Below are 23836 nucleotides of genomic sequence, written 5' to 3' on the forward strand. Positions count from 1 at the left end.
ATAAATTCTATAATGCCTTGGAGTGTAAACTTAAACTTACTTTCTATATGCTATCATTCTTTGGTTATGAATGATATTTTCATTTAAAATATTGACCTACTAACTTTGCCTACATGCCACACTGCATTTACAAAGAAAATTAATGATTATTTGTCCTCAGAATCAGATAAATTATGTTTATTTTTAAAGGTGGTGAATCTTTGCTTTCGGAGACAAATTATGCCTGTAAATGTTATACTTTCTTTCTAGAAAATGCATTATGAATATACCCTGACTCTATGCATTTAAAAATGTATACATTCTATCTAAATCTACTACTTCTAAGACCAACTTCATCCTTCCTTCCTGCCTTCCTTTCTTCCTTCCTCCCTTCCTCCCTTCTTTCCTTTCTTTCTTTCACCAAGGAGAATGAAAACTGAGTAATGTCTTTAGAAACTGTTAGAAATCGGGGTGTCCATCTTCACAAGTCAGGAATGAGAAAGGCACACAGATTCTTTATCCTAAACATCTCCCAGTGCAACATCCTTGTTGCAGTGCACCTGAGCTAACTCCTGATTCTGTGTGGATCAGTCAGGTGGGTCTGGAAAGGAGCTCAGCAGTTCAGAGTACATGTTGCTCTTTCAAGGGGTCCAGGTTCAGATCCAGCATCCCTGGTGTGGATTGCTCATAACCAACTCTACCTCCTGGTCCATGGGATCTGACACGCACGCTCTTCTGACCCCCATGGGCACCAGGCACACACATGGTGCACATAACACACACATACATGCACAACACTCATCCATGTAAAATCAATCAGTCTTCTCTAAACATTTAAAGAAGGGAAAGCAAGTTCCAATACTCTACCCAATTCCAATAAAAGATGCGAAACATTGATGCATAAAGGAGGATTGGATGAATGGATGAATGTTTTTGAAAGAAAAAGAAGTAAAATTTTAATTTTGGAGTTGTGGTAATAAGTATACAGGTGTTCATGGTGGACATCTTTTTACTCTATTTATGGATTGATTTATTTCTTCATTCATTCATTTGTTTTTGAGACAGTCTCACAATGTAGTTCTGACTGGCTTAGGACTCAATATACAGACCAGACTGGCCTTGAACTCACCTGTATCTGCCTCCAAAGCACCACAATTAAAGGCATGCTCTACTACACGTAGCCAATTCTTTTCTGTTTTAATGTATATATTTGAAGTCATAAGATAATATTGGAGGAAAGTCTATAAAAGCATATTGGTTTTGTTCCTTCATAATGGTTTTTGACAACTGTAAAAAATTGTTTAGTGGTCAGTTCTGAAATTTTTTCTCAGTTTTTTTATTGTATTTTACTACACTATAGCAGTTTTTGTTTTTCTACGTAATTGTCCACTTACCAGATCTGGTGATACTCATCTTTTAAAAGCTCATCTGTCTCTGAGGACACTTGCCTTGTTGTTTCTGTGTTTGTACTTTATTTTTGGTGACACTTACCAGTCAGTTTTAATAATTTTGCCAGAACTATATTTTGTTTTGTTTTCCACTGCTGTTTCTTCACTTATTACCTTATCTAAAGTATTTCTCTCTATATTCTTTATTTAGCATTCTTGCTAATTAGTTTTTAATTTTATTTAACATTTTTCTCTTTTTTTGACATTTTTTATTGGATTATTTTTTATTTACATTTCAAATGTTATCCCCTTTCCTGGTTTCCCCTCCAGAAACCCACTGTCTCCCCTGCCCCCCCAACTCCCACCCACCTCCCCACCCTGACATTCCCCTATGCTGGGGAATCAAGCCTTGACAGGACCAAGGGCCTCTCCTCCCATTGATGTCCAACAAGGCCATCCACTGCTACATATGTGGCTGGAGCCATAGGTCCATCCCTGTGCACTCTTGGGTTGGTGGTTTAGTCCCTGGGAGCTCTGGGAGGTCTGGTTGGTTGACATTGTTGTTCTTCAGTCCTTTTTCTACCCCCTCCATTGGGGACTAATGTTCAATTGTTGGCTGCAAGCATCCACCTCTGTATTTGTCAGGCTCTGGCAGAGCCTCTCAGGAGACAGCTATATTAGGCTCCTGTCAGCGTGCATTTCTTGACATCCGCAATATTGTCTGGGTTTGGTTGCTGTATATGGGATGGATCCCCAGGTGGGACAATTTCTGGATGGCCTTTCCTTCAGTCCCTGCTCCACACTGTCTCCCTATTTCCTCCTGTGAATATTTTTTGTTCCCCCTTCTAAGAAGGACTGAAGCATCCACACTTTGGTCTTCCTTCTTGAGCTTCATGTGGTCTGTGAATTGTATCTTGGGTATTCCTAATCTTTTATTTACACTCCAGATTTTATCCCCCTCCTGGTTCATCCTCTGACTATTCCACGTTCCATACCTCCTCCCCCCACCCCACACTGCCCCTTGTCTCCATGAGGATGTTTCTACCCCACACATATACCTCAGTAGACCTCCCAACTGCCTGGGGCCTCCAGTCTCTTGAGGGTTAGTCAGTCTCTTCTCTGACTGAACCCAGACTCGGGAGTCCTCTGCTATATATGTGTTGGGGGCCTCATATCAGCTGCTGTATGCTGCCTGGTTGGTGGTCCAGTGGACGCTCTTATGTCAAGACTGAAAGTGGTAGGAATAAAAATTCAATAGGAATGATGTAGCTTGGAGATGTGCCCTGTTGTAAGCGAGAAGATCTCACACCCACGAGTTTTGTGCCATGTGTTTTTCTGTTACAAACGGCTTGTTATGCTGTTCGGTTATGGTTCGGTTATGGAGAGATCTTGGGGGTCCAGGAAAATTGAGACTGCTGGTCCTTCTGCAGGGTCCCCCTCCTCCTCAGCTTCTTCCAGCTTTTCCCTAATTCAACCACAGGGGTCTTGCTATTTCTTGAAAAGCTTATTTTTCTTGTTTTCAATCAATTAAATACACACACACGCCCTGCTTCTACGAAGAGCTCTTACTTTTATTTCTACATCTTCTCATTAGTCCATGAATTTGCATTTAGTGGCAATATGGCAGAATGATGTTTTTCATTTCCAGCTTTACTGGAAACTGTAATCTATTTTTATTCTGCCAGGTTATCTTTTGGCAGAATTCTTTGAAATTTCTTTTTTCAAGAAAATCTCACTATTTTTAGTTTATAAAATATGTAGGCATCCAGGAGGGGGGAGCAACGACTAGACTGTAAAAAAAAATAAAAGTAATAAAAAATTACATAGGTGTGAAAACTGACTAATATTGTGCATGTATTTGATTTTGACTTTTCTGGGTTTTCTTACATTGTGAATCCCATGTTTGTTTGGAAAAGAAGACAGACTGAGCCTGAGATTGTCTGTCTCTGTCTGTCTCTGTCTCTGTCTCTGTCTCTGTCTCTCTCTCTCTCTCTCTCTCTCACACACACACACACACACACACACACAGTGCTTCTGTTACTGTACTGTGATATTTTATCTCTTTTTCTTATTTTATTGAAAATTAATTAAGAATTTATGAACTTCTTTGGATACAAAGAAATAAGCTTTTATTTTTTGCTTTTACTCACAAGTCTCTCTCCCTAGGGGTGAGGTGTGAATGAGACGCTCTTATGTCAAGACTGAAAGTGGTAGGAATAAAAATTCAATAGGAATGATGTAGCTTGGAGATGTGCCCTGTTGTAAGCGAGAAGATCTCACACCCACGAGTTTTGTGCCATGTGTTTTTCTGTTACAAACGGCTTGTTATGCTGTTCGGTTATGGTTCAGAAAGCAACCTAGAGATTGCTACCTGAATGGAATGTTTGAAAATCTTGACTTTTTTATTCTACACTGTTATTTGTTTGGGTAAAACTCTGTTTTTCTCACATGCTTACAATGTAATACAGTCCCAAAGATGTTGCAGGGTAATTCATGCGGACACTGCATCTATAAATGTGAAAGAGCTCTGCAGCTTTCACCCCCAAACGGAAGCAGCTGCTCCTAGGGGCGTCTGTTACATTTTAATTATTTATGAAGCTTGCCCTTCTCCTTAATATTTTATGAAATGCTTTGTATATGTAACTGAAGCAGATGTTGCCAGAGATATTTTTTCTAGAATGGTAGCTGCAAAAGCAGCTCTGCTGTCCTGTATAGTATGTTTCTATGTGCCTACTTTCTGCCTGCAAAAGATATCTCTACCAAATAGTAGTGTAGCTCACTGAACAGTCTATAACTTGACAATTTTATCCTGTATTTCTTTGGAAACTGTCCATTGATATATGTAATATCTTGAAAACTAACCAGAAAAGTAAATTTAGTAAATTAAAGAACAAAATTACGATCGTTACCGTGGATATGAAAAGCTGGCTGTTAGCATCTTTTATCCTAGGACTCAAGAGACAGACAGAGACAGAGAAAGGCAGAGGCAGGTGCACCCCTATGAGATTGAGGTCAGCCTGGCTTACATAGCTAGTTCCAGAATAGCCAGAGCTACATAACAAGGAGACTCTGTCTCAAAACAAACAAACAAAAAACAAGGGATATGAAAAAAAAAAAACCTGAGTAAACTAAAAGTGAGTGGGAATTTGTAGAACACATGCCTTTGTGAAAATCCAAAAGCTAATACTGTGCTCAATAGTGGACTATCGTATGTTTACCAAAATCAGGAACCATCCTCATGACTATACCGCAGTGGTGTACTCATGGTCCTAACTTAAACAGTTAGCTTGGAAAGAGAAGAATAAAACGTATCGCTAGTTGGAAATGTCACGATTCTACTGAAACTACTGAAGTAATCCAGATAAAAAAAAGCAATTTGGCAAAGTTACTCTGGAAACAAGATCAAACCACAATAATCAGTTGTGTGTCTATACTCTTATCAATTAATGATTTGAAAATAAAATTAAATCAGTTCCAAGTACAGTAGTATCCAAAGAATAAAGTACCTGAGAATAAATTCAACCATTGAATTACATACTGAAAATTTCAAAATACTGCAAAAGAGGATCTAAATAAATAGAAATAATGAAAATAAATTGGAGGGTTTCATTTGCTGACTTAATAGTATCACCCAAAGTTCTACAGATTTAATATAACCCCTACAAAATTCCAATAGCCATTTCTGTTATAGAAGTGAAAAAGACAAACCTCGAGTTTATATGGAACTGTGAGAAACCCTAAATAGCTGAAGTAATATTGAAAAGGAAAAGCAAAACTTGGAGAACTCATAATTCCAGCGTATGAAGCTTACTATAAAGTCACAGAAATCAAGACAGTATGGTGTGGACATCAGGAGAGGCATAAGTGACCAGTGGAATAAAGTTTGATCTTGTTATAAACCTGTATTTACGTAGGCAACTGATTTCAACAGATGTACCCTTACTATTAAGTAGAAGGGACTTGATCTTCAGAAAAGGCACTGAGGTAAATATATAACTGTATGCAAAAGAGTGGAGTTGCACCTCTGCCCAGTTTTTAATGATCTCTGATGTACAGCAAATAAAGGACAAGTAAAGGGCACGCGGTGGCTAAGTAGAACTTGGATTGTGTTCAGTTAAATACTGCTCACACCTAGCCTTTCTCGAGGTATATATATCATGCAGTAAGCTGGCTTTCAGACTTAAGAGGCCTATGAACCATATACACTTAATGAAAATAAATCTTTTTTTTTTACACAAGAAAATGAGCTAGGAGAAACCAAGAGGGAGTATGTGCTTCCAACTCTGCTCCTCTCTAATCTTGTCCATCTCCTGCCTCACAGCCCCAATAAGGTTTTTTTATGGAGCTATCTTATCATCATCCTAAAATATTGCATATTATTTGTTTGGTGTCCTAATCCAGAATCGTGTCTAAACTAGTATGTTCCAAATTTAGATTCCTGAGAAAATCAGACACATAAGTAAGAACTCAGTTAAACAGAAAGTAAGATGTGTAACATTTTTATTTCTTTTTTCACCATATAATACTGGAAGATTTCTTGTTTGTTTAGAATATAACAGAGGGTATAGAGAGATGGTTCGGTGGTTAGGAACAAGTAGTGATCTTGTAGAGGGCCTAAGTTGGGTTCCCAGCACCCACCTCAGGCTGTCTGTAATACCAATTCTAGGGTGTCTGACACCTTCTGGCCTCCATGGAGACCTGCATTCACAGGTACACAGACATATGCACATACATATAATTACAAATAAAATAAATTGTTTGTTTGTTTGTTTTAAAGAAAGTAAGCCAGATATGGTGATATATAGCTTTAATTCCAGCACTTAGAAGACAGAGGCAGGTGAATCCCTGTGAGTTCAAGGTCTACAGAGTACATTCCAGGCCAGCCAGAGATCCATAGTAAGACTCTGTATCAAAAATAAGTAAATAAAAAAGCTAAATAAATGTTTTAAACATTTTAAAATTTATCATCATTTTGTGTGTGTGTGTGTGTGTGTACGTGTGTGTGTACGTGTGTACGTGCATATGATGGGAGACATGCAGTAGCATTCTTGTAGAAATCAGAGGACAGCCTTGCGGTGTTGGTTCTCCCTTACACCTTACCTGGGTCCTGGTGACTGAATCCAGGCTTGTGTGGCAAGTGCTCTTCACCCACTGTGCCATTGGCCAGCCCCTTAACTTTAAACTTTAGAATATAATTACTGGACATTTTGACTTTACTCAAGACTTACAGCTTCCTGTTTTGTCTTTAGGTGGTACGGGACTATAACCTTCAGCTGTTTCTACAAGAGAATGCTGTATTTCACAAGCCTCAGCCCTTCCAGTTCCAGCCTTGTGACAGTGATACTGTAAGGGAATGCTCATCTTCGATTTTACTGGTTGTTTGTGCTTGAAGAAGCAGCAGAAGCTGAGTGTATCTCATTAATTTTATAACAAGTGAAAGCATAGAGAAACCGCACCAGTCCTTTCTTAGTGTGGCTAGCATACCCTGTGTCTTTGTGCTAACAATTCTCTACTATGTAAGTCAGGTTAGAAAAGTTGCCAGAAATCTGAAAACAACCAGAAAAGAAAATGTATTCAGTGGATTTTTTTCAAGTACAAATTATGTTCTCTGGGCATGAAATTCTTTATATTATATCCTTCAAACCAGCCAGTAGCTAAATTTTAATCAGAATAGAATTAAGTAATATGTATGATTAAATGTGTATGAAATGTGTGAATATACACAGATAAAAATGTGTATGAAAATATTTTGGTTGGTTTTATATAAATTATAGGTCTTTGTTAACTTCCTTCATATTTCAAATTGTTAAAACTATCAACATTGAGTCCCAATGAGCAGTTTTAAAATAGCAGTCATATTTTTCTGTTTATTAAAAATGTTTATAATTATTTGACTTTTGAAAAAAACAAAATATTACTTTGATAATAAAAGTACAGAACTTAATAATACAAAAGGATGACATGTATGAACATATCTAGCATATTCTCTTAAAATAGGTAAGCTAAGACAAAAGCAAAGTGTATTTGTAAGTCTTAAAATAAGAGTCAATACCTGAAGAACTTGTATATAGTTCAAGAGTCTAATACATACATAGATGTTTGACTCTTTTTTTTTTTATTGTTTGTTTCTTCTAAAATAAGATCTCAGCTTTGTAGCACTGACTATCCTCAAATTCACAGAAATCTTTGCCTCTGCCTTTCACGTGCTGGGATTACAGTGTGAGCCATCATTCCAGTTCCCCATCCCCTGTTACATTCTAAATAGCCTTGTGTTGCAGGTTATATGGAAGAAATTGATGAAATTCTTATTTTTCTTTGTATAATAATCATTTTTTGTTACAGCATTGCCTCTCCTTTTAAATTTTTATTCATTTTTATTTTTTGTCAGTGTTGGAGATAAAGCCTAGGGCTTCACACATGCTAGACAGGTGCTCTGTTGTTAAGCTACCTCCCTAGTTTTTCCTTCCTTTAAAATCACTCAGCTTTGCTTAATGACTCAATGACATTTTCTTAGAGTTTAACTTTTCTGAAGCCTGGAATGCATAAGCAGAAAAGGAGAAGATTCAGGATATGATCTGTGTGGTGGCTTACTCCTATAATTCCATCAGTCAGGAGGCTGAGGCAGGAGAGTTGCCTCAGAGTTTAAGAGTCGAAGGTAACGTGAGCTACAAAATGAGATGTTGCTTATAAAAGAAAAAGAAGACACGTAGCATAAATAAATTTATCAAATTTGACAAACTTAAAACTCTGGCCGATTTGAGATATTTTTTCCTTTGACCATTTACCATCAAAAAGTTAGAATAATAGTGACTCTTACCTCACTTTTCCAAAGCTCAACTATAGACCTCTCTGTTTCTAGGCACTGTGCTAATATTCTTAGCTGTGATGTCTCTGTTTGCCTTAAAATTCTAACTCTGCTGTTTTCTGTCCTTGTGCAATCTTTACTGGGCAGAGTTTAAAAGCTGCCCAACTGGTGGATATTGAACTCTCCCCTGTCAGTGCTCTGAGAATGACGATAGCTGAGGTATATGGGGTATGGGAAAGGGTGGGAGGGTGGAATGTGTGGGCTTGCATGTCACTGAAGGTGGGACCTGATATGATTGATGTTGGAGTCAAAGTCATATTACGTATGGCTACGGGGCCCTTTAATAGCCGGCCATGGCTTTCAGTTTTTACCTTACAAATTAGAAAATTGTTCCTTATTGTTTGTAACCAAGAAAGTGAGGCGCTCATTCTTCATCTTATCTGGAGTACCTTAACTTTCCTCAGTGTGAGGGCATTGAGCTAATCCTGCCTTTCTTTTTTTTTTTTTTTTTTCTTTTCTTTTTCTTTTTTCTTTTTTCCGGAGCTGGGGACTGAACCCAGGGCCTTGCGCTTGCTAGGCAAGTGCTCTACCGCTGAGCTAAATCCCCAACCCTAATCCTGCCTTTCTTAAAAGAAAACTAGAGCCTAATAAGTAAAAGAAACTTTGCCAGAGTCCTATTGTGAGTGAATGACACATAGCTGTTGTGATAGCAGCTTTTATATTCTTTCTGCTATACATTTTCTTTTCTGAAAAGGAACGTCCAGTGCTTGTGGAACAATTTTTTTTATAATGAAGAAGAGCAATTTTACAAAGACCATTCTAGATTGCTAACTATAAAATATATGTGTGTGAGCTTTTACCTTCACACATTTCTGTGCACTTTGTGTGTGCCTAGGAAACGCCTGAATCTAGAGTTACAGATGTCTGTGAGTCACTATGTGGGTGCTGGGAACTGAACTCAGGTCCTCTGTAAGAGCAGCCAGTGCTCCTAACCACTGATCTATCTTTTCAGCCTTTGTGTGCAATTTTTTCTATTCAATTTTTTCTATGCCTCAATATTTTTTCCTCTCCATATAGTCTAGGGTTTTTGCAAGGATGGAGCCTTCCTTTTAGAGTGGTAGCACTAAACCTATTGTGGTGCAGAGTCCAAGTCAGAGCTGTTAACTCACTCATCCTGTGAGGTGAACCTCAGCCATGCAGGAAGGACTGATTACCTCTGTTCTCAGTCTGTATTGCATCTAAAAAGCATTCTTGCTCTCATCTCGTTTTGAAGCCTATGTTATTTCAGCAAACACTGAATCCCTACTCTATATGCAGGTCACTCAGCTGTATGCTAAACTACAGACTCTGAACTAGATGAGCTTACTAACATGTTCACAGATAAGAATAAGGTTTTAAGTGTATTTGGTGGCATTGTCTTCTTGGTGTCCAGTAACTGATATAATCAGTAAATCCTGCTATGATAATTTTTGAATAGGTTTATTGAGGCATACTTATGTAATTTACTCAGTCCAGTACACTCAATAATTTCTGTGTATTTACAGAGTTATTTAAGCATCATCATAAGTAAATCATAGAACACTCACATGACCATGAGAAGATCCCCTCATTTTCACTCCCGTCCTCTGCCACAAGCAACTCATACTTTCTGTCTCTGTAATTTGCCTTTTCTAGGCATTTCACTAAATTAGATCATGCAGTATTGTAGTTTGTTGTGTCTTGTTTCTCTCGGTTAGCATGTCTTTCCAATTTATCCATGTTGTTGAATGTACCTGTACTTTTTAAAATTTCTGATTAATATTTCATTGTATGAATATTCTGCATGCTGTTTGTCATTTGGTGGGCATTTAGGTGGCTTTTCACCTTGGCTCTCACCTGGCTTAGAAGACAGCTAAGTCGGTAAAGTGCTCGTCTTATAAACATGACCGTCTGAGTTTAAGCCAGTTCCCATATTTTTAAGAAAATCAGGCTTGGTGGTATGCTTAATAATCCCCAGGAAGAGCAAACCAGTTCATTGTCTGGTACCAAGTAGGTGAGTCCTAAAATATACTTAGAAGTAACATACAGACTGAGCAGGTAACAGTTAGGAATATGTCTATACATACATGTGTGCAACAGCAATTACCCGAAGAAGAGAGATGAGCTTGACTGAGAGCAGAGATGGGTATACGGGAAGGTTTGGAGGAAGGAAAGGGAAAGGAGAAATGCTGTAATTATAATTTGAAAGACAATCCCAGTGCTGTGACTGGTGAATCTCTATAACTTGAATGATAGTCCACCTAGCCTGCTTGGTGTGTTCCAGGCTAGTGAAAGACTGTATCTCAAAAAAAGGTGGGCAGCACCTAAGGAGGGATGGTCAAGGTTGTCGCTGGCCCCCACACACACATGCACATGGACAGGGGAGGGTGATGGGGACATAAGGCTACCAATATGCCTAGGGTTACTGGGTCATTAACAGTTTATGTTTAAATGATTTTTAGAAAAATGCTGAGCTGTTTGCCAAAGTATCTGCACCAATTTTTGTCTCCCCTAGTTTTATATGAAGGCTCTTGCTTCTCCATATCATTACAAATATCTGTGTTGTCTTTCTATTTTTGTTGTTCATTTCACAAAGCTAGAGGTCAAACTAAAGGCTTTATGTGTACTAGGGAAGCATTCTGCTGCTGAGCTATACACTAGCCCATCTCTTTGATTTTAGCCATTCTTGTGGTTATAAAATAGTATTTTATGGCAGTTTTGGTTTCTATTTACTTGATGAGTAGCTGTTGAGTGTTTTCATGAGCTTACCAGACCTTCATATATCTACTTTGATAAAATATATACTTAAAGCTTTTATCCATTATAAATTCTTAATTTGTTCTTTAGATTCTTTTTTTAAGCAAATCTTCTTTTAAATGTTTATTTACTAATATAAAAGTTAAAGGACAGGTTGTGAGTTAATTCTCTCCTCCGTTTATGTGGGTCCCAGGAGTCAAACTCAGGTCATCAGGCTTGATGGCAAGTGCCCTTACCCCTGAACCATCTCACAGGCCCTAGTTATGGATTAATTTCTTTTTCTTTTTCTTTTTTTTTTTTTTTTTTTTTTTTTTTTTGGAGCTGGGGACCGAACCCAGGGCCTTGCGCTTCCTAGGCAAGCGCTCTGCCACTGAGCTAAATCCCCAACCCCCCTAGTTATGGATTAAATCTTGATGATGAGCTAAAGTTTATCATGTAGGTATCAAGAAACAATATAACTGTAATTGAAAAATAATAAAAATTAATGGATGACATGCTCTGAACATTACTTCATGCTAGACATTTTTCTAGTTGTATATCTTTTTTTTTTTTTTTTGGTTCTTTTTTTGGAGCTGGGGACCGAACTTGTGCTTCCTAGGCAAGCGCTCTACCACTGAGCTAAATCCCCAACCCCCTAGTTGTATATCTTATTATTAACTTATTTAATCTTTTTTAACAACTCTATTTTAGATGCAATTTTGTATCCTTGCTCTAAAGTTGAGGAAGTTTGTTTAAAGTCAGTCAGCAAGTGCTGGAGCTGACAGAGTTTGAAAGCAAGTGCTCTCTTGAGGCTTAGAGTTGCTCATTCCTCTCCTCCCCCACTCATAGATTTATTTCTACTTGTGTGTGGCTACCCATGAGCATGTGTATCTCCCCAAGGAGACCATAATGTTGGATTCTCTGAATCAGAAGTTATAGCTGCCCTATGTGGGTGCTGGGAAATGAACTCTGGTCTGGAAAAGCAGAGTTTTTTAATGACCTAGCCATTTTTCCATCACTGAAACTTGTTGTTTAACATAATTTATTTCATACTAACAAAACTTCAAGTTATCTTAATATATTACAATGACTTATGTTTTAGAATACTATACAAAAAGAATGTGCGTATGTGTGTGAGTGCGTGTGTGTGTGTGTGTGTGTGTGTGTTCTAGTACAATTGTGTATGCATGTACATGTGTGCCTGTAACTGAGTCTAGTGTTTAAACTCAGGCCCTCATGCTTGCAAGGCAAGCATTTACCCACTGAGCTATCTTCCCAGCCACTAAAATGAACTTTTAAAGTCAAGTTTATTTTTATTCATTACTACCATCAATTGGGAATTGTAGTACTAACAATCATGTGATTACAAATGCCACCAACCAATGGCAAGTTATCTGGTTTAATAACTCAATAGCTGATTCATGGTCAACTCTGAAAGGAGACTTTCTTGTCTATATTTCCATATACCATTTTGATTTCTAAAGTGTTCTGTATATCCTCATATTACAATTTCTTAGATGATACCTACAAACCAAAAGCCTCTCTAAAGTCAGGTGTGTTGGCCCACACTTATAATTCCAAACCACAGGAGGCAGAAGTAGGAGGTTTACTAAAAATTAAAGACTAGCCTCTGCCTCTTGAATGCTAGGATTAAAGGCATGTGCCACAGCCACCTAGCTGAGAACTTGTAACATGAGGGACAGCTTTTTGTTCTGATGGAAACTTTGTTGCATTTAGCACTTTCTCATGAACCAGGATGATAGTGATAAGAGAATTTGTGGCAAGTCTTCCTGTCAAGTAAATAGATGTTGCCCTCAAGTATATGAGCACAGGCACTGCACTGTGTCCAACAATGAAAGGCTGACTTTTAAGAGAACAGGTATCATTTTCTAGAAACTTCAGTGTTTAAAGGGGTTGTTCTCATCTCTTCGGCCTTTCAAAGGGGCCTATTTGTCTTTCCTAGGAAGCCTACCATATGGTTGGTTCTTCAGAACTTTGCACAGATGACTTAATATGTTGACACTTCACAAGTTCACTCTTGCCTCGCTTATGATTGTGCTCCTAAGCCCCTTCTTAGGCTGCTCCATAACCATGCTCTGTGTCCTAGAGAATCTCAGAGACAAGATTTTTGGTCGTGGTAGGGGTTTGTTTGGGGTTTGTTTTATTTCTTTCATGCTCAGGTATTGTTTGCACTATATGTAGTGCAGACCAGCCTTTAACTTGGAGGATTCCACCTCACACCAATCAGAATAGCTAAGATCAAAAACTTGCAGATGTTGGCAAGGGTGTGGAGAAAGAGGAACACTCCTCCATTGCTACTGGGATTGCAAACTAGTACAACCACTCTGGAAATCAATCTGGAGGTTCCTCAGAAAATTGAAAACAAATCTACCTGAGTACTTAGCTATACCACTCTTGGGCATATACCCAAAAGATGTCCTACATGCCACAGGGTCAAATGTTCCACGATGTCCATAGCAGCCTTATTTGTAATAGCCAGAAGCTGAAAACAGCCCAGATGTTCCACAAGTGAAGAATAGATACATAAAATGTGGTTAGTTTACACAATGGAATACTATTTAGCTATTAAGAATGAGGACATCATGAGTTTTGCAATCAACTAGAAAATATCATCCTAAGTAACTCAGACCCAAAAGGATAAAAGGAAAGAGGAGGGTCACAGGTCACAAATTAATTTGTCAGATTTTATTGATTAAAAAATTTACTTCATTAGAATTTGTCGAGTTTTAGAAAGGTCACAGGTACTATTGTAACAACACTTTGCAAAGCATTTTAAATTACAGAACTATGAAATTGTGAACATGCACAAGTGCTTGGAATATTATGACCTATAAAGACCCAGATATTTTTCTTAAAATACACAATTTTTTCATTGTATTTCATTTGTTCCACTTGTTTGGGAGTCTGGGTCTTGTTGGCTATTTTGCCCAGGCAGACCTGTAGTCACTCATGCTTCCGCATTGTCTTCCTAGTCTTGTGTTCTTATTGTTAGAGAATTTAGGGTTCCCCCTTTTGAGTTATCAACCTCAATTTTAAAAATTTAGAAGCAGCGTGGCCTACAAAGTGAGTAGAACATCCAGGACTGCATAAAGAGAGCCTGTCAAAATTTAGAAATAGATGATAAGGAATCTCAAGGACAAGTGTATTAGTGTTTGAGGGGGAAAAAGACACCAAGGTAGGCAAGTAGCAAGGTAGCTGCTGAGTGGAGTAAGACAGAAGAGAAAGAAAAGGCTTTCAAGTTAAGGTAAGAAAACAGGCAGGTCCAGCAATGGAGGCTAGCACACATGATAGACAGATAGTACACGTGACTGCATGGCTGAAATCTGGGGAGGAGCTGTGGGCGGTTCAGAGGACAAGTGAGAAAACCTAGAACAGAGCCAGTGAGGTGGCTCAGTGGATAACGGCATTTGTCATTAAGCCTAACCATATGAGTTCAATCTTCTGGACCCATGTAGTAGAAGGAGAGAACCAACTCTTGCAAGTTTCCCTCTGGCCTCCATATATGCGATTCAGTGGGTGTGTATTCAGGCTTTCAGAGTAACTAAAAAAGGCAGGCAGTCTCCATAGTACTACGTGACAGAACTTTTTCAATCTGCCGCTCTAAGTGGAGTTTCTGGAAAAGGTAAGTGCATTAGCTCATTAAGGGGATTATTCTTCCCCTCTTCTTTGCATGTCTTCAGGTGAATTCCTTAGTAGCGAACTGCGGCCAGGTGATTGACAGGCCCAGCTGGATTCACTCAAGGGAGAAAACAGTATGTGTGCAATGTTCTGATTCTTGATGCAGATCAGAATGCCTGTCTCCACCCGGCCAGAGATATTCCATTCTTTTGACAAGGAAACTTTACAGTGGTTCTCAACCTATGTGTTGTGTCTACTCTCTGGGGGCTTGAATGATCTTTTCACAGGGGTTGCCTAAGACTATCAGAAAACAAATACTTACATTACGATTCATAACAGTAGCAAAAATCACAGTTATGAAGTAGCAGTGAAAATAATTTTATGGTTGGGGGTCACCACAACTTGAGGAATTGCATTAGGAAGGTTAAGAACTTCCTGATAAGTTCTTCACTGATAAAGAGTAGCAAAATTGATACCTTTCCAGCATTACCAAAGAAAAAGAAGGTGGGGCCCAAAGCTGACCATAAGGGATTGGTTCATCCTCAGTGGCCTCCAAGGCTACTAATCTCTGTGTAGCTATCTCATACTGATTTTCTGTGAAGTGAGGCCTTGCTTCCCACAGTAGTAGGACATGCCTTGCATTGTCAGTGCTGATTAAGGAAAGACCCTCTGGTCCAGCTACAGAGTGGAAAAAGTTACAGTGGAGATAACAGTCCTTCTCTTTCTGTTCTCTCTTGTGTTGTAGAGTCGACAATTAGAATCAGAAACTGGTACCACAGAAGAACACAGTCTAAATAAGGAGGCTCGAAAATGGGCCACTCGTGTGGCACGTGAGCACAAAAATATTGTTCATCAGCAGCGGGTAAGTATGATAGCACTCACTGGCTGTGTGCAGCTGAAGTCAGATTGCAGATAGGTTTCTTCCAACCCAATCTTCTTACTGTTTATTTGGGAGCTTCACCTAATGTACCCTGATCACATTCACTTCTCAGTCTTCTCAGGTCCACCTCCTCCAAAGAAAAGAAGAATGAAAAAAGAAAATACCAAGTCTAATTTGCATTACCCATATATTCAACAGAGAATAATCATACTCCTAGTGGTCAGCCGTCCACCCCCACCACACCAGAAGCCATCAACTGTGAAGAGCTGTACTTCAGCTCTTAAAAAGCTCTCAGTTTTTAACACTTCTCTTCAATGACTTCTTGTCTACACCGTTTCTTTTTGGAGGGTTGAAGGATGAAGGTGGGAGAGAGAGGTTGTCACAGAAGCCTTCTATGAGATTTCAAATAGAGTCAAAGAGTTGAATTTTATTTTTATTTGTGTTTGCATGTGCACCATGTGTGTGTGCCTGATATCACAGAAATACAGGTGGACAGTAGCACATGAAACTATGCTTTCTGTAAAGCCATAAAAATTCAATCATTTTCAAAATTTTGCATTAAAATGTAGAATATATATATTTGGCCATGTCTACTCATATTAAAATATAGAAGTCCAGCTTCCTAAGAGAACTCCTGCTTACTTGTGCAAGGCAGTTGACTTGATCACCAATACAGCAAACCAGTGAACAAGCAATATGTACAAGTATCTCTTTAGTAGCCGAGGGCTTTCCCACCCGCACATAAGTTCCCCAAAACAACAACTCTGAGACTTAATTGTATTTATAAATAAATGCTTAGACCGTAAGTTTTGGCCTGTTCTGCTACTAGCTCATAACTTAATTATTATTATTCTGAGTCCCGCCACGTGGCTGGTAACCTGGTCCTGTTTCATGCAACCACCTTCCTCTGTGTCCATCTCCCTGCCTGACTCAATCCCAGAATTCCTCTCTTTCTCTGCTCGATGTCTCACCTTCTAATCCTGCCTCAGTTCATTGGTCAATCAGCTTTTTACTGACAGATGAATGCTTTTACACAGTGCACAAGAGATTATCTCTGCACACATTTGTGTTTTCAAAGAGTCATTAGACAAGTTCTTTGTGTAGTGCCATTTGCTGTTTTAAAAGAAGTTTAAGGGGTTGGGGATTTAGCTCAGTGGTAGAGCGCTTGCCTAGCAAGCGCAAGGCCCTGGGTTCGGTCCCCAGCTCCGAAAAAAAGAAAAAAGAAAAAAAAAAAAGAATTTTAAAAGTCCCAGAAGCAGTAGTATAAGTGCAATGTTGTTGAACTGTTGGGTGTATGCTTTAAAAAGAATGAGATCTGTTTCGAAAATAGCCTACACTTCATAACATCCTGTTTAAAAAAAAAAAAAACAAAAAAACTCAACATCTATCCATTTTTAAAATTCAAGCTATCCATGTCACAATTATGTGATGAAAATAAGGAATATAGATTGTATTATCAATTTCTTGACTTTCTTTTTACTCTCCATCTCCTGTTAGCCTTAGGTCCAAAATATTACATGGAAAATGGATAAGCAAACAGTGAGTGTTTAAATGCCCACAATTCTGTAGCACAATGAAGTCCACCTGGAGTTGTGGACTACTTTACCCAGCGTGTCCTCACTGTCAACCTTACTGTCCTGTGGGTTTCGTCACTGCCATCTCTGTTATCAGATGAGCATCACAGCATCACAGAGCTAGTGTTCACGGAATCCCAACTTTCACTTAATTGTGGCCTTATCGTGCAAAACCAGAACTGGGGAGGCACCAGCTTATGAGCCATGGAAAGGCAGGTCAACCCTGGTGCCGTGTGCAGTACGGCAGGACACAAGAAACCACAGTAAACTTAAGGCTCTGTTCTGCTATGGTTCAGAGGATCCACTGGAGACCTTGAGCTGCACCTCCAGAGGAGGGTGCTGTTACCGCATGCTTTTATAAGTCGTTATCATCAGGGAAGGCTAAGACAAGGACTCTTCCTTGTTTTGCAACTCTCAATTTTTAAAAATTAATGAAATAAAAAATTTTAAAGTAATTATTGCTTTAGCCACTGAACCCTCTGGAATTATGTAAATACTCAAGGAAAGAACATGAAAACAAAAATCTTTATTTTCTTTGATAGGTTCTAAATGAACTAGAATGCCATGGAGTTGCTGTATCAGAACAGAGCCGAGCAGAGCTGGAACAGAAAATAGATGAAGCTAGAGAAAATATCCGTAAAGCTGAGGTAAGACAGCAGGACAGCCGTCAACTGTAGTGTGTCACTCAGTTCCAGGCACAGTGTTACAGTTGTGAAATGAGCCTTTGAAATGAGCTTCTACATGGGTATTAAACTGAAAACAATGAGCCATCTTCATGTCCACAGTCGTATTTCTGTGTACCTGTAGCACTTAGAACAAAAACTCTGAAACCACTGCAAAGATCCACAGTCGTGAAACATTAAAGAGCAAAAGCGAGGCCACAATGCTTACGTTGATTTTAAAGTTTTCACATAGCATTAAATAAGTCAATCAGCTTCCTGGTTGCTGCCGCCGCAGAGAGCTTGTGGGCAGCACCCCGAGAGCAAACTTGAGCCTTGGGACCACAGGTAAGACCAACTTTTCTGCTGCAAGTGACCTGCCTGGTGAACTCGGGACACACAGAGGCAGAATTCCTCTAGGACCGGGCACTCCCTGTGTTTACCGGGAGTCCCACACCTGCGGATCCCGGCCCGCAGCAGCTCTCTGCTCCCAGACCCCGTGGGAGAGAGACCTCACCGCCTGGTCAGGTGGGCACTCCTGAGGCTGCAGAGCGGAAGAGACCACCAACACTGCCCACCCCTGCCCACATCCCTGGCCCAAGAGGAAACTGTATAAGGCCTCTGGGTTCCCGTGGGGGAGGGCCCAGGAGCGGCAGGACCCCTGCGCCTGAGACACCGCCGGAATCTGAAGGAACAGACCGGATAAACAGTTCTCTGCACCCAAATCCCGTGGGAGGGAGAGCTAAACCTTCAGAGAGGCAGACACGCCTGGGAAACCAGAAGAGACTGCACGCTGCACACATTACTGATTCCAGAGGAAAACACCAAACGCCATCTGGAACCCTGGTGCACTGAAGCTCCCGGAAACGGCGGCGCATATCTTCCTGGTTGCTGCTGCCACAGAGAGCTCGTGGGCAGCACCCCTCGAGCAAACTTGAGCCTTGGGACCACAGGTAAGACCAACTTTTCTGCTGCAAATGACCTGCCTGGTAAACTCAAGACACAGGCCCACAGGAACAGCTGAAGACCTGTAGAGAGGAAAAACTACACGCCCGAAAGCAGAACACTCTGTCCCCATAACAGGCTGAAAGAAAACAGGAAAACAGGTCTACAACACTCCTGACACACAGGCTTATAGGACAGTCTAGCCACTGTCAGAAATAGCAGAACAAAGCAACACTAGAGATAATCTGATGGCGAGAGGCAAGCGCAGGAACCCAAGCAACAGAAACCAAGACTACATGGCACCATCGGAGCCCAATTCTCCCATCAAAACAAACATGGAATATCCAAACACACCAGAAAAGCAAGATCTAGTTTCAAAATCATATTTGATCATGATGCTGGAGGATTTCAAGAAAGACGTGAAGAACTCCCTTAGAGAACAAGTAGAAGCCTACAGAGAAGAATCGCAAAAATCCCTGAAAGAATTCCAGGAAATCATAAATAAACAAGTAGAAGCCCATAGAGAGGAGTCACAAAAATCCCTGAAAGAATTCCAGGAAAGCATAAATAAACAAGTAGAAGCCCATAGAGAGGAGTCACAAAAGTCCCTGAAAGAATTCTAGGAAAACACAATCAAACAGCTGAAGGAATTAAAAATGGAAATAGAAGCAATCAAGAAAGAACACATGGAAACAACCCTGGATATAGAAAACCAAAAGAAGAGACAAGGAGCTGTAGATACGAGCTTCACCAACAGAATACAAGAGATAGAAGAGAGGATCTCAGGAGCAGAAGATTCCATAGAAATCATTGACTCAACTGTCAAAGATAAGGTAAAGCGGAAAAAGCTACTGGTCCAAAACATACAGGAAATCCAGGATTCAATGAGAAGATCAAACCTAAGGATAATAGGTATAGAAGAGAGTGAAGATTCCCAGCTCAAAGGACCAGTAAATATCTTCAACAAAATCATAGAAGAAAACTTCCCTAAACTAAAAAAAGAGATACCCATAGGCATACAAGAAGCCTACAGAACTCCAAATAGATTGGACCAGAAAAGAAACACCTCCCGTCACATAATAGTCAAAACACCAAACGCACAAAATAAAGAAAGAATATTAAAAGCAGTAAGGGAAAAAGGTCAAGTAACATATAAAGGCAGACCTATCAGAATCACACCAGACTTTTCTCCAGAAACTATGAAGGCCAGAAGATCCTGGACTGATGTCATACAGACCCTAAGAGAACACAAATGCCAGCCCAGGTTACTGTATCCAGCAAAACTCTCAATTAACATAGATGGAGAAACCAAGATATTCCATGACAAAACCAAATTTACACAATATCTTTCTACAAATCCAGCACTACAAAGGATAATAAATGGTAAAGCCCAACATAAGGAGGCAAGCTATACCCTAGAAGAAGCAAGAAACTAATCGTTTTGGCAACAAAACAATGAGAAGAAAAGCACACAAACATAACCTCACATCCAAATATGAATATAACAGGAAGCAATAATCACTATTCCTTAATATCTCTCAACATCAATGGCCTCAACTCTCCAATAAAAAGACATAGATTAACAAACTGGATACGCAACGAGGACCCTGCATTCTTCTGCCTACAGGAAACACACTTCAGAGTAAAAGGCTGGAAAACAACTTTCCAAGCAAATGGTCGGAAGAAGCAAGCTGGAGTAGCCATTCTAATATCAAATAAAATCAATTTCCAACTAAAAGTCATCAAAAAAGATAAGGAAGGACACTTCATATTCATCAAAGGAAAAATCCACCAAGATGAACTCTCAATCCTAAATATCTATGCCCCAAATACAAGGGCACCTACATATGTAAAAGAAACCTTACTAAAGCTCAAAACACACATTGCACCTCACATAATAATAGTAGATTTCAACACCCCACTCTCATCAATGGACAGATCATGGAAACAGAAATTAAACAGAGACGTAGACAGACTAAGAGAAGTCATGAGCCAAATGGACTTAACGGATATTTATAGAACATTCTATCCTAAGCAAAAGGATATACCTTCTTCTCAGCTCCTCATGGTACTTTTTCCAAAATTGACCATATAATTGGTCAAAAAAACGGGCCTCAACAGGTACAGAAAGATAGAAATAATCCCATGCATGCTATCGGACCACCACGGCCTAAAACTGGTATTCAATAACAATAAGGGAAGAATGCCCACATATACGTGGAAATTGAACAATGCTCTACTCAATGATAACATGGTCAAGGAAGCAATAAAGAAAGAAATTAAAGACTTTTTAGAATTTAATGAAAATGAAGGTACAACATACCCAAACTTATGGGACACAATGAAAGCTGTGCTAAGAGGAAAACTCATAGCGCTGAGTGCCTGCAGAAAGAAACAGGAAAGAGCATATGTCAGCAGCTTGACAGCACACCTAAAAGCTCTAGAACAAAAAGAAGCAAATACACCCAGGAGGAGTAGAAGGCAGGAAATAATCAAACTCAGAGCTGAAATCAACCAAGTAGAAACAAAAAGGACCATAGAAAGAATCAACAGAACCAAAAGTTGGTTCTTTGAGAAAATCAACAAGATAGATAAACCCTTAGTCAGACTAACGAGAGGACATAGAGAGTGTGTCCAAATTAACAAAATCAGAAATGAAAAGGGAGACATAACTACAGATTCAGAGGAAATTCAAAAAATCATCAGATCTTAGTATAAAAGCCTATATTCAACAAAACTTGAAAATCTGCAGGAAATGGACAATTTCCTAGACAGATACCAGGTACCGAAGTTAAATCAGGAACAGATAAACCAGTTAAACAACCGCATAACTCCTAAGGAAATAGAAGCAGTCATTAAAGGTCTCCCAACCAAAAAGAGCCCAGGTCCAGACGGGTTTAGTGCAGAATTCTATCAGACCTTCAGAGAAGACCTCATACCAATATTATCCAAACTATTCCACAAAATTGAAACAGATGGAGCCCTACCGAATTCCTTCTACGAAGCCACAATTACTCTTATACCTAAACCACACAAAGACACAACAAAGAAAGAGAACTTCAGACCAATTTCCCTTATGAATATCGACGCAAAAATACTCAATAAAATTCTGGCAAACTGAATTCAAGAGCACATCAAAACAATCATCCACCATGATCAAGTAGGCTTCATCCCAGGCATGCAGGGATGGTTTAATATACGGAAAACCATCAACGTGATCCATTATATAAACAAACTGAAAGAACAAAACCACATGATCATTTCATTAGATGCTGAGAAAGCATTTGACAAAATTCAACACCCCTTCATGATAAAAGTCCTGGAAAGAATAGGAATTCAAGGCCCATACCTAAACATAGTAAAAGCCATATACAGTAAACCAGTTGCTAACATTAAACTAAATGGAGAGAAACTTGAAGCAATCCCACTAAAATCAGGGACTAGACAAGGCTGCCCACTCTCTCCCTACTTATTCAATATAGTTCTTGAAGTTCTAGCCAGAGCAATCAGACAACAAAAGGAGGTCAAGGGGATACAGATCGGAAAAGAAGAAGTCAAAATATCACTATTTGCAGATGATTGATAGTATATTTAAGTGATTCCAAAAGTTCCACCAGAGAACTACTAAAGCTGATAAACAACTTCAGCAAAGTGGCTGGGTATAAAATTGACTCAAATAAATCAGTAGCCTTCCTCTACACAAAAGAGAAACTAGCCGAGAAAGAAATTAGGGAAACGACACCCTTCATAATAGACCCAAATAATATAAAGTACCTCGGTGTGACTTTAACCAAGCAAGTAAAAGATTTGTACAATAAGAACTTCAAGACACTGAAGAAAGAAATTGAAGAAGACCTCAGAGGATGGAAAGATCTCCCATGGTCATGGATTGGCAGGATTAATATAGTAAAAATGGCCATTTTACCAAAAGCGATCTACAGATTCAATGCAATCCCCATCAAAATACCAATCCAATTCTGCAAAGAGTTAGACAGAACAATTTGCAAATTCATCTGGAATAACAAAAAACCCAGGATAGCTAAAACTATCCTCAACAATAAAAGGACTTCAGGGGGAATCACTATCCCTGAACTCAAGCAGTATTACAGAGCAATAGTGATAAAAACTGCATGGTATTGGTACAGAGACAGACAGATAGACCAATGGAACAGAATTGAAGACCGAGAAATGAACCCACACACCTATGGTCACTTGATTTTTGACAAAGGAGCCAAAACCATCCAATGGAAAAAAGATAACATTTTCAGCAAATGGTGCTGGTTCAACTGGAGGTCAACATGTAGAAGAATGCAGATCGATCCATGCTTATCACCCTGTACAAAGCTTAAGTCCAAGTGGATCAAGGACCTCCACGTCAAACCAGACACACTCAAACGAATAGAAGAAAAACTAGGGAAGCATCTGGAACACATGGGCACTGGAAAAAATTTCCTGAACAAAACACCAATGGCTTATGTTCTAAGATCAAGAATCAACAAATGGGATCTCATAAAACTGCAAAGCTTCTGTAAGGCAAAGGACACTGTGGTTAGGACAAAACGGCAACCAACAGATTGGGAAAAGATCTTTACCAATCCTACAACAGATAGAGGCCTTATATCCAAAATATACAAAGAATTCAAGAAGTTAGACCGCAGGGAGACAAGTAACCCTATTAAAAAATGGGGTTCAGAGCTAAACAAACAATTCACAGCTGAGGAATGCCGAATGGCTGAGAAACACCTAAAGAAATGTTCAACATCTTTAGTCATAAGGGAAATGCAAATCAAAACAACCCTGAGATTTCACCTCACGCCAGTGAGAATGGCTAAGATCAAAAACTCAGGTGACAGCAAATGCTGGCGAGGATGCGGAGAAAGAGGAACACTCCTCCATTGTTGGTGGGGTTGCAGACTGGTACAACCATTCTGGAAATCAGTCTGGAGGTTCCTCAGAAAATTGGACATTGAACTGCCTGAGGATCCAGCTATACCTCTCTTGGGCATATACCCAAAAGATACCCCAACATATAAAAAAGACACGTGCTCCACTATGTTCATCGCAGCCTTATTTATAATAGCCAGAAGCTGGGAAGAACCCAGATGCCCTTCAACAGAGGAATGGATACAGAAAATGTGGTACATCTACACAATGGAATATTACTCAGTTATCAAAAACAATGACTTTATGAAATTCGTAGGCAAATGGTTGGA

The 23836-nt window shown here is 39.4% G+C and overlaps 1 protein-coding gene across 6 annotated transcripts in view; it reads left to right on the forward strand.

Moving 5' to 3' along the window:
* The window catches only part of Fchsd2 (FCH and double SH3 domains 2), a 321476-nt gene that overhangs the window by 261613 nt on the left and 36027 nt on the right, over positions 1 to 23836 (forward strand). For 3 of the 6 annotated variants that reach the window (XR_005506100.2, XM_008759721.4, XM_063262817.1), the window contains exons 10-13: positions 6617 to 6712; positions 8320 to 8391; positions 15311 to 15427; positions 17562 to 17666. Coding sequence is in view for 5 of the 6 variants with exons in the window: in XM_008759721.4 (XP_008757943.2) it covers positions 6617 to 6712; positions 8320 to 8391; positions 15311 to 15427; positions 17562 to 17666 (390 nt within the window). In the remaining variant the exon portion in view is untranslated. The remainder of the gene's footprint in view (positions 1 to 6616; positions 6713 to 8319; positions 8392 to 15310; positions 15428 to 17561; positions 17667 to 23836) is intronic. The other 3 variants (XM_063262815.1, XM_063262816.1, NM_001395742.1) reach the window with 1 other exon arrangement.

This window comes from Rattus norvegicus, chromosome 1 (assembly GCF_036323735.1).
Source record: "Rattus norvegicus strain BN/NHsdMcwi chromosome 1, GRCr8, whole genome shotgun sequence".
Lineage (NCBI taxonomy): Eukaryota > Metazoa > Chordata > Mammalia > Rodentia > Muridae > Rattus > Rattus norvegicus.